The 10,917-nt window shown below is 41.3% G+C and overlaps 1 protein-coding gene across 4 annotated transcripts in view; it reads right to left on the minus strand.

Annotated features, from left to right (window-relative positions):
- FBN2 (fibrillin 2) overlaps positions 1 to 10,917 on the minus strand; it is a 262,374-nt gene that overhangs the window by 97,104 nt on the left and 154,353 nt on the right. For all 4 annotated transcript variants that reach the window (XM_019516863.1, XM_019516864.1, XM_019516865.1 and 1 more), the window contains 6 exons: positions 10,098 to 10,223; positions 8,476 to 8,604; positions 6,900 to 7,025; positions 6,234 to 6,359; positions 5,223 to 5,345; positions 4,985 to 5,110 (listed from right to left, as the gene is read on the minus strand). In XM_019516863.1, the coding sequence (XP_019372408.1) occupies positions 4,985 to 5,110; positions 5,223 to 5,345; positions 6,234 to 6,359; positions 6,900 to 7,025; positions 8,476 to 8,604; positions 10,098 to 10,223 (756 nt within the window). The remainder of the gene's footprint in view (positions 1 to 4,984; positions 5,111 to 5,222; positions 5,346 to 6,233; positions 6,360 to 6,899; positions 7,026 to 8,475; positions 8,605 to 10,097; positions 10,224 to 10,917) is intronic.

The following is a 10,917-nucleotide window of genomic DNA, read 5'->3' on the forward strand; positions in this document are numbered from 1 at the left end:
AAAAAGGAAGAGAAAAAAGGAGAGAAAAAGAAAAAAACAAGAAAGGGAAAGAAAGAAAAAGAGAAAAAAATAAAGGAGAAGACAAAAAGAGTAGACAAAATGGGGAGAGAGAAAAAATAGAAGAGAAAGAGAGAAGATGGAAAAAAGGAGAGGAAAAGAGAGGAGAGAGAAAGAAAAAGGAGAGAAAAGGAGAAGAAAAAGAAGAAAAGAAAAAAGAAAAAGCAAAATAAAGGAAAAAGAGAAAGTGGGCATGTCCCTTGCCGTCAATGTCTCCAGCACCAGCAGCTGCAGCTTGGGCCTGCTGGTCCTGGGCAGCATCCGGCAGAGGGAGGTGGTGACACCCCAGTAGCAGCCACCAGGGCCAGGGCACTCAGGGCTCCCCAGTGGTCCCAGAGTGAAGGAAGCCTGGGCCCAGAGCTGAGAGGGAGGGCCTGGCCAAGGCTTGGGCAGATGGATGCCCCCTCCCACTGGGGTGGGGACAGCACCGGGTGGGCGAGTGTCGGGGCCAGGTGCTCGGGGCAGGGTCTGGGGGGGTGTGGGAAGCAGGCATGGGGGGAGGAGCCATGGGCAGGCCGGCCCAGCCAGGGCCTTGGGGAAGTGGGGGCTGAGTGGGAAAAGGGACTGCCCTGGGGCTAAATGGGCTCGGGCCGCAGCGGGAGCTCCCAGCGGCACCCAAGGTGGGGCCCGGCCTACACAGCTCTGCAGGCATGGGGTGCAACCGCCCTGCCTGTGAGGGGACACTGCCTGGCCAGGGTAGAATGCCAGGCTTGGGGGGCTCCCGGCTTAGCCTTCCTGCACACCGGGCACAGTGCAAGTGGGATGCAGCTGCCTCCAGTGCAAGGTCCTGGCTGCAGGAATCCCTTGGGCCACAGAAACAGGTGCCACAGGTGGGGGCAGCAGCCCCGCTTCTCACCCAGGCCCTGCATTTCCAAGGACCCAGCCGGGTCTGCTTGCCCACAGCACCTCCCCCTATGCCTGCTTCTCCCTGTGCCACCCGGACCCTGCCCTGAGGACCCAGCCCCAGCACTCAGTGCCTCGCTGCTACTCCCACCCAGGTGGGATGGAGTATCTGTCTGCCCAAGCCGTGGGCTTGCCCACCCACTAGGAGCCTCCAGCACAGTGCCTGCCCAGGCCCCAGCTCTGCCCACCTGGCCCTGCACACCCACATCTCCATCCAGGGGCAAGGCTGGGTTGAAGAGTGCAGCCTGGGGGAAGGAGCGGGGTCAACAGAATGTAGACATCGTCCCTGCCTGTGTTCTCCTGACTCTGCCCCCAGGGCCTGCTGTGGCGCTGGGACCTATGGCTGCTTGACAGCAGCTTCATTAAAAAAAAAAAAAAAAAAAATTTCCTTGCATGCCGGGGAAAATGTCTCTGCATGCCACTAATTGGCACGCATGCTGGGAGCTGCTTATACCTGCATTAGCCAAATCCAGTTTGCAGAGCTTTGTTATTCACAGGTCCAGGAATTTGGCAGTATTAATTGTGACAGTATTAATGCTGGCACCACTCCCCATTTGCCAAATTTTCAGACCTGCAGGGAGTCCTGTGGGCTGAATCATGTGGCCTCATGTGCTGACTCATGCTGGAGCACAGGACTGCTCTGTGGTCAGATCTGATGTGTGGAGCTGGGCTGATGAGCTGTTTCGCACCAGAAGATCAACTGCAAGCACCAATTCCGTGCAGGATCCAGCCCACAGACTGGCCCTGCCCACAGAATCTGGCCCATACCACTCATCCAGCCTGCAGGACTAGAATATTTAGTACTATTTTCTATATTCCTGAGGACCACTGGAACAGGGAAAAAAATAATAAAATGATAATAGTAGAAATAAGTGAAATCTAGGTAAAAGCAGTTGTATTTTTTGAAATGTTGATTAGAACTATGAAGGGTAACAAACCTTCTCTGTTAGGCCAAATATTAAAATTGGGTAAATGTCCAGCAGATGAACAAGCAAACCTAATGATACTATGATTTATAATACTAAACAATCCTGTGATGCCAAGACACGCAGAAATGTAATGCCTCTTCCAAAGATGTCATCCAATGTTTTTACATACCCTTTTAAAAAAAATTATAAAATTGTAATCTACCAATGAAAGAGAATTGCTATGGTGTGAATGAAAAGATATTGCTGGTACCTGCTTTGCTTTGAGAAAAGTAAAGTGGTCAATATAAATTACAGCTAGACAAAATTTTAAGGTAAGTAGCAGTGCTGAAACTTTTCCTTTAGAAGGGAGTTGTCTCTTAGGATTTCAAGTCGTTTTTACTCTTATGCTGGTGTTTCTCTTCTGCTGGGACTTCCCAGACAGATATAGATTGACTGATTTTTTCCAGGGTCACATTGAACGTGTCCTGACTAAAGTGAATTGGAAAGGGGGTCTGGATCTCATATATGGGGAACTTTAAGCCCTTTTTTTGCTGGTGTTGGGAATAAATATAACTCTTTTGGTTTCAGAAGGCACGTCTACATGTTCATTAAGGTGCTGTAGTTTCTACAGTCTGGGTCAATCAGTTAGGGCTGCCCTGTGAACTGCTGTTATCTGTCACCAGGCAGACTGCAGAGCCTGCAGAACATGCTGAGATGCATGCATAGGGGTGCCCCCTAACTGCCCATTTAAATATCTGTTCAAGTAAGTGTAAGGAGGTACTGCCTTCAGGGACGGAGGCACCATGCATAGGTAGGCAGCAGTTCATGAGTGATCTGGGTGGAAGGCTGGGGGCCACATGCAACTGATGACAAGTGAATGAAGGTGGAGCCACAAAGAGGGTCAAAAGCTCCAGGAGCAGAGTGCAAAGAGGAAGAGGGGAAGGCTGATGAGGAAGAAGCACAGAGCTTGGGTTGCCCTCTGAGGAAAGGCGACCATTTTTGTTTATCTATCTGTTTCTTTGTTGTTTTGCATACTTGTTTTTTTATTGTTTGTTTTGTTTCTGTGGGGACAAGATTGCACCATGAAAAATAAACTGCCTGGAAACCCAGAACACAGAGTTGACTGGCCTTGGGAAGGGAACTGGGTGACTAACCCTTTCAGTCAGTTTTTTCTACCAGGAAAACTAAGCAGAGGAATTCTCCCATATCAACTGAATGCGTCTATGTAGCCAAAGTGGATGATGCAATTAATAAGTATCTATTAATTCTGAAACTGAGAAATTGGTACTGCACTATATTCTAACACAGTCTCTGTTCCAAGGGGAGGACAACTGAGGGCAAAGTTGATCTCATCTGTATTAACAGAGTTAACAATGTGAAACAGGGAAGCAGTGAAAACAGCAATGCTGGATTTTGACTTGGTTGGGTAAACAATGATCAGATCAGTGGACTTGGATTGCAACCAAGAGCCCAGAAGGATGTGAGCATTTTAGCAAATGAAGAACCAAAACTCATATTCAGTGAGCAGAGGACACTTGCTGGCCAAGGAGACCTCAGTATCACTTTTCAACCATTTTCTCCTCAGTCTGCAGGACCAACATATACATAAAATGAGGGCTGTTAGTGGAATGAAAACAAGGAAGTGAAAACGGAAGGGCTTGTTTGACAGATGCTTGCAATACGGTGCACAGTTATATACGGCACTAACCCCTGCATTTGAAATCACGTATAAAATAATTGTGTCTTATCGGAATGGACAGAGATTATAAATGTGTGTTTAAAAGCGAATCAGTGGAGACTAATAAAACCGAGGTAAGTATAAATACACAGTATAACTAGGTAAATAGATTAAACAGATTAAATTAGAGGAAAAAAGTCTTCATTAAAAATCGTCTTCAAAATAAGTCAAGGTAAGTTCTGGTAGTTCAGTTCCAAGAATGTATAGGTAACCTTAATTCTAACATTTCCTAACTACTAAGTCCTTAACTTTTGTACTATTAATTTTTGTAATCTTTTTGTGCAAGTGTTATATGTGTGTGCCTGCATGTGCATAATGTGTTCCCACAAGACAAAACACTGGTCTAATTTTGAAAGCATTTGTCAGGGTACCTTTACATGTCCAGGTAAAGGTACGATGGAATCTAATATGGGTACCGCATAGTCACACCTCCAGACATGCCACATGTACTTGGCAGTAAGTGTGACTGTGGAATTGTGCATTAGATCCTGTCATGCCTTAATGCTGGTGCAGGGGCAGCAAAATCCCAGGCTCCTCTGCACCAACAAGAAGCAAGCTCCCAGGGCTGTTCCCAGCTGATGGGGCCACCAGGAATGTCTCAGGTTTCCTATGCACTGCTGTGGCTGGGAGATCACAGTTGCACCCCATGTCTGCCTGGTCCCAGAGTCGCTCACCTGAGGATGCTGGGTTTTGGCAGCTGTAGGCTGCTGCTGGGACTCAAGAGTCCACAGTTGCCCAGCAGTGCTGGGGCTGAGTGTCTCCTCAGCTGTGGGACTCCCAGTCCTGACTACACATAGTGAACCCATGTGGCCCAGACAGATCCCAGCTACAGGGGAAGACCCTGCTACACATGCAAATTAAAGTTGGATATCAAACAGCTACAAAGTTATTACACATTTTTGAGCAACAATGTTATAGCTGGTTGGACATTTTTATTGTGTGATTGTTAATTTGCAAGTGTAGGCAGTCTAAATTAATTGCACAATTAACTTGGTAATTGCGTGATACAGGACCAAAGTAACATAGAGATAAAAAACACAGCAATTCAGAATTCTGGTTACATATACAAGAGATTCTAAGAATTAAGGTATTGAAGAAGTCCTGTAATTATATCATCTAAATAATGTTACCTCAATTATAATAAGATGCAGTAATTATACAGTTATCATTAAATGATTTTAGTGCTGTGATAATTTTTTTTTTAATTCTCTTCATGGAATCAATACAGGAAGCTCAGGATGTTCCTTACAAAAGGTACAGATTTTTCTTTTAAATTTTTTTGTTACAAAGTTTTATTCCGTTTCCAGTAATTCATCAGTAAAACGCATGCATTAGAGCAACTTGTAAAATAACTGAACTTGCCACTTTTGGTCCTTACCAATACAGGTTTTCATGTCCATAGAAGCCATGAATCCATCATAACAAAGACAGCGATACTCTCCTGGAATATTAGTACATTGCCCACCATCACAGATATCTGGGTTATTTTCGCATTCATCAATATCTGCAGTAAGAGTAGACAAGAGTAAGACATATATAGATAGAGATTAAGTTAGGATTAAAAAAAGAATCTCATACAAATATTACAATAGGATTATTGTCTCCTTCTTCCTTACCTGCACATGTCCTGACATCTGGCATGAGAGCATAACCATCACTGCAACTACACTCATAGCTGCCTTCTGAGTTAGTACAGTGGGTATCACAGCCTCCATTCATTATCATGCATTCATCAATATCTGTAAAAATAACATTAACATATTATTTGGCAACCCTGCTATCATCAGAGGAAAACCATCTTCTCTTGCCCTTTTAACTGCAAGCTAATCAATGTTAAGTATTATCTCATTTTGAACTGGTAGTCTTAATTTATATACTCTGAGTTAGACTTTACTTAGCTTTAGCTCCTTCACAACTCACTCTTATCTATGGAAGCAAGTGGCTGCTTTTAAGCTTTACCTTTGCTCATATTTAATGCTAGTACTGTAAAAAATAAAGGTCGCAGGAAAATAAAACATGACATTATGGAAATAAAACTCCTGAAATGGGAACACCTGGTGAAGTCTTGAACCGTAGCAAAATTTCTTACCATTATTTAAATTCTCTCAGACATACATATACATAGTATTTGTATGCTATGAATTGCAATAACTTAATGTTCTCATAAATAAATTAATGAATTGTAATTTATGCAGTATTATTCAATTACTGAATTGTAGGTATAAATCATGCAATAACTCTACTAACAAATAACTCATTTACAGAGATAGTGCACCATTTAAAAATTTTTTTACAGTCCATAACAGAGTATAAAGAATCAAAGTTAAGAAAAATTGCAGTGAGGCCTCTTTCTTGTTTTTGTTCAGAGAATAAATTGAGCAATGGCACCTGTATGTTAGCTAAAATTAACCCACTTAAATCAAGACCTCAGCATGGACACAAGGAATTCTTTTCCCAATATTTAAACTTACACAATGTGATCCTTCCATCTATGTTGGAAGAAGTCACCAATTGAACTAGTTTGTTCTCAGAAAGCCGTCCTTACTTGTTTCAATGAATAGAGTAAGACTAAAGCAGAGAAAGACAGATGGAACAGAAGTAGGAAGGTGGAGGCATCCAATACTTGCCAATACAGCCTTGTCTGTCTAGAGTAGCCTGATATCCCGAGTTACAAGAACACTGATAAGTTCCAATCATGTTCACACATTTGCCATTTCTGCAGAGATTATCACTCAACGAGCATTCATTTATATCTGAAAAAGAAGAATTGCTCCAATTACTTATCCTTCAAAAGGCTGGTTTTGTAATGGCTACTATATGTTAAAGTACCTCTAAGTGGATATATACCAAAACAATGAAACTGAACAGGTGACCCATTTCAGTGAAGCGGTGAAACAAGAGAAAAATGCAAAGAATTCCAATTACAGAAAGGAAAGCTAGGTTAAGTTACAGAACTTAATATTTGATTCGTGGTTACATGAAAAAAATTGTACTCTGTGCTTTTTCACGTTTGAATTCAAAGTGGCCAAAATGCTTCTATAATTTCTGTGTTCAGTCTAGTGTGGCATTCAACATATGCAAAGTCCGCAGAGACTCCTAACACCCCTTGAAGTCAATGGTGCTGAGTGTCCTGAAGATCTTCCAGGATCAGGATGTGATGTTTCAAAGCAAAAGAATTCATAAACAAGATAAAACATAAATTTGCATCAAATGTTTCTGGGGCCCCCTCCTTCTCAACAACAGACAGTTCCCATAGCACAAATAAACACCACATGCAGGCAGCTAAAACTCACCCACACATTCGTCACGTGATGACGACAGTTCATGTCCCAAAGGGCAGTCACACTGAAAGCTACCTTCTGTGTTCACACAAGTTCCACCACGGCACAAGAGAGGGTTACGTTCACATTCATCTATGTCTAAAAGAAAACCATGAGAAACAATTAAAGAGAATAATTAGTGAGGGGAAAAGAACAGGAAAACAAATATCAACATCTGAACACAATTAAGAATCTGAGATTCATAGAGCAGAAAGCAGCTACGGTGAAGCAACAATTATTTATCTTCTCATTTCTCATAACAGATTAGGCAAAGAAACTATGATAATAGATCTTGAAAGAGTTTTGTTTTCTTGATTATTAAGAAATAATTATGCAATTCTTCATTCAGTTGATAATTTGAAAAAAAAGAAAAGCAGGCAAAGAGAATTTCTGTTTAGTACTCTAAATGCTGTCAAGTGTCCAAACAGAAATCGTATTTCTATGATTTCATTTGTGCAAGATGGATCATTTTTGCATACAGAGACCTGCACATCAAAGTCTGTCAATAAAACTGATTGATTTTCCACATGCAAATTTTCATGTATCAAAATGGACACATTCAGACGTATATTTGAAAAGGTTGCTTGCTGTTATTTATACTGTATGTACTTGAATGTAAGATGATCCTGAGTTCAAGACAACCCCTCAATAATTAAATTATATACATGGAAAATGTATAAATTTGTTGTGATTTTTCAGGCATAGAATGGAATTACTGGAGGCTTGCCCTTAATTCATTCCTCCCACGGTTGCAGGGGACAGGCAGTGAGGAGGCAGGTAGTGTGAGGAGATCAAGCAGTTTGCCCCCTGCTTGTGCCTTCCCCCTGTTACCTCTCCCCCAGCCTTCGCTTTCCACCCCAGTCTCTACTCCCTTCTTCCCCCCACCCCCATCTCCCACACCCCCTTCTTCTCAGCCTCAAGTCCCTCCTCTCCACTTGCTCCCTCTGCTCCCTACTCGCACCTCCGTTCTCTCCTTCTCTCTGGCCTCTGCTCCCCACTCCCTGCAGCTTCTACTTTGTGCTGGCAGACTCTGTCCCCACTTTACCCTGGGGCACTGAGCATGGCCCCAGTCCCTCCCTCATAGCAGTCATAGACCAGACTTGTGCAAGCAGTCACAGTACTTGCGTCTACTGCCATATTTTCTTACATTTCACACCCCTCCAAATAAGACATGCACTTTGTTTTGGGAAGGCAAAATGAAGAAAGAAGGGAATTTTTTCCAGAATAATAGTTGCATGGAGCAGGGACAGAGCTGACTCTTTGGTTCACTAATTTTAGCCCTTTCAATATTGGACTTTGCCCCCCCTCCACATAGCTGGCCACATGGAGAGAAGGAAGAAAAACAATAGCCATTATAGGCCCTTCATGCTTCCATTTGAGACAGAAAAATAAGCTTTCCCACTTAAGACATGCACCCCAAGTTTGGAGGGCTAATTATTGGAAAAGGGTGTGCATGGCATGGGTAATTAGCACATCAATGCATGCATTTAGAACATCATGCCCAGAAACAGTGAACAGAAAAACTGCAATACCTCCTGACAAAGCTTACCCATGCAGTTCTTCATCATCATAAACCCACTTTCATAGCCTTCAAAGCACTCGCACTCAAAGCTTCCTGGAGTGTTGACACAAGTACCACTTCCACAGAGATCCGGGGAGATACGGCATTCATCAATGTCTATTTCACATTAAATAAAGAGAGAAACACCAAATACAGTTTAAGATGAATCTTGCTTCTTCAACAAATGGAAAACTCATGCCAGTAAAATCTCATGTGATGCACCTAAATGTTTAACTAAGTATACTTAATATTTTAAAAAAATTATTATAATGAATTCAAAATTCTAAGCTTTGAAACAGCATCAAGGCTGTTTCCATTTTGTATCATTTTAAGATCATATATTTTACAGGGTGATAATTATCCAATAGCTACCACCAAACATTCCAAAGTTTGAGAACTATTTGATGTATTTATCACATCTCTTGGAATTATTTTTATGGAAGTATTAGTTGACTTCATAGATAAAATGACAAGGAGGATGTGAGAAGAATACCAGGGAATATAAAGATAATTGCAGGATTGTATTATGGAGGTAGTCAGGACATGGTGGGAAACAGGGTTCTGACTAAGTTTAGGTTCTGACTAAGTTTAGACACATATATCAGGGCAAACAGAGCTGAGAGACTGGGGATGAGGAGAAACAAAAAGTGGACAGGAAAAGAAATAGAGTTCTAAACTCTTGAGTTTTTGTACTTTTTTTCTTATGTAAAAGTCTTTTCCTTTCCTTCAATTTTACTTTCCCTTAGCCTCCTGTAATTCCTACACCACATTCAGATATGCAAAAGTGTAAGGGAGCAAAGCCTTTGTGAGAAAAAAAAATCTGACACACACTCATTAATTTAGAATTAAGGTTGCCCAAGTGTACTTTTCATCAATAAAATAAAAAGTAGGTAACATCCAGAACAACCTCAATTCACATGCTATACTACTCAAACATCATAGATGCTTAGACACAAGTGTGGAGTCTTCTTCGACATGCTGGAATTCCAGTGCATCAGAGCAGATTTGATTAATCCAGTCTGCTGGAGCGTAGCAACTTCTGTGCTCCAGCAGCCTTTTGCGTCTCATGTATCAGTATCCCTGCGCTTAAAAATGGTGGCAAGGGTACTTTATCTAAAGCTCATCAAACTAGCTTTAGTTCAAGTGCCCCTGCCAGGATTTTTAAGTGTGGGGACACTGATACACAAGACACAGCAGCACTTTAATTAAAGTGGCTCCCTGAACTGCTCTAATTAAAGTGCCACTGAATGACCAAATGATAAGGCATGTGAATTGTATCAATATAAATGTTAATGTTGTTTTAACTGATAATTGTATTAATTTTGAGGGAGCGACATTGACAGGAAATTGATTAGAGCAACTTCAACCCTAATTTAACAAATTTCTTAGGTATGGGAATCTATTAAAAGAATGTTACAATTATCAGAGAATCATTTATTGGATGGAATACTTGTGTGTTCTTCACAATAGGTTATATTTAGCAATTCTTATTTCTTGGTAAGGGAAAGTTCTCAAAAACTACAAGATCTGAACCACCTCAAGTTTTCAGATTACCATATTGAGCAAAAGGAACTAAGCTTTCCTTAAACACTGGAAAATGTAAGACTTACCTGTACAGTTTCTTTCTTCCATATCTAAAGCAAACCCATTGTTACATCTGCATTTGAAACTTCCAATTGTATTCCTGCATTTACCATTCATGCACATACCAGGGAACACTTTACATTCATTAATATCTAAGTAGGGAAAAAAAAGAGAAAACAGAATACTTATCTGTTTAACAATAAACTAGGTGGAGAGGTAGTTTCCTTCCAACACTGTGGGTATTATGCAGAAAGTTTTCATTTGAACAAACTAGGATCTTGTGATATTCTCCACAAATTTAACTAAAACTTAGGTGAAACAGAGCTTCTTGCAGGCATTGAAAAATCATCCCTTTCTAGAAAATGAATTTCAGCTATCACTATGGGATTGTGAATTCAAAACAAAGCAAAAAGACCTTCAGGAAGACTTAAAAAGAAACTCTATAGAAGAGATTGAGCCTGTAAGGCACTACCTGGGTAACAGGAAACATGGAGCCATACTAGCACAGGTGTAACTTGGTTAGTTTACACCTCTTTGAGAGAGAAACTTTCCTAAAGATTCTCAAACACCACAGGAGTATTCAGACATATACATATTACCTTTTGTTTAGTGCAAAAAAGTGACAAGAGCCTAGTCCTACTTATTTTCTCTTCTTTGGGACAAAAACATAGTTCCTTGGATTATATGAAGATGGCAAGTCTTCCTATTTTCCAAAGCACTAACCCTGTAACTGTAACAAGATATTGCATAAGGCTTATCCAATAAACTGCTTGTCAGCCTCAACTTCTCTACATATTCTCACAAGGGTCAGTCTCAGGCAGCCCCTATTCAGCTTTCAGTGAGCTT

The sequence above is a fragment of the Gavialis gangeticus genome, unplaced genomic scaffold (genome assembly GCF_001723915.1).
Source record: "Gavialis gangeticus isolate Ggan-Ray unplaced genomic scaffold, GavGan_comp1, whole genome shotgun sequence".
Lineage (NCBI taxonomy): Eukaryota > Metazoa > Chordata > Crocodylia > Gavialidae > Gavialis > Gavialis gangeticus.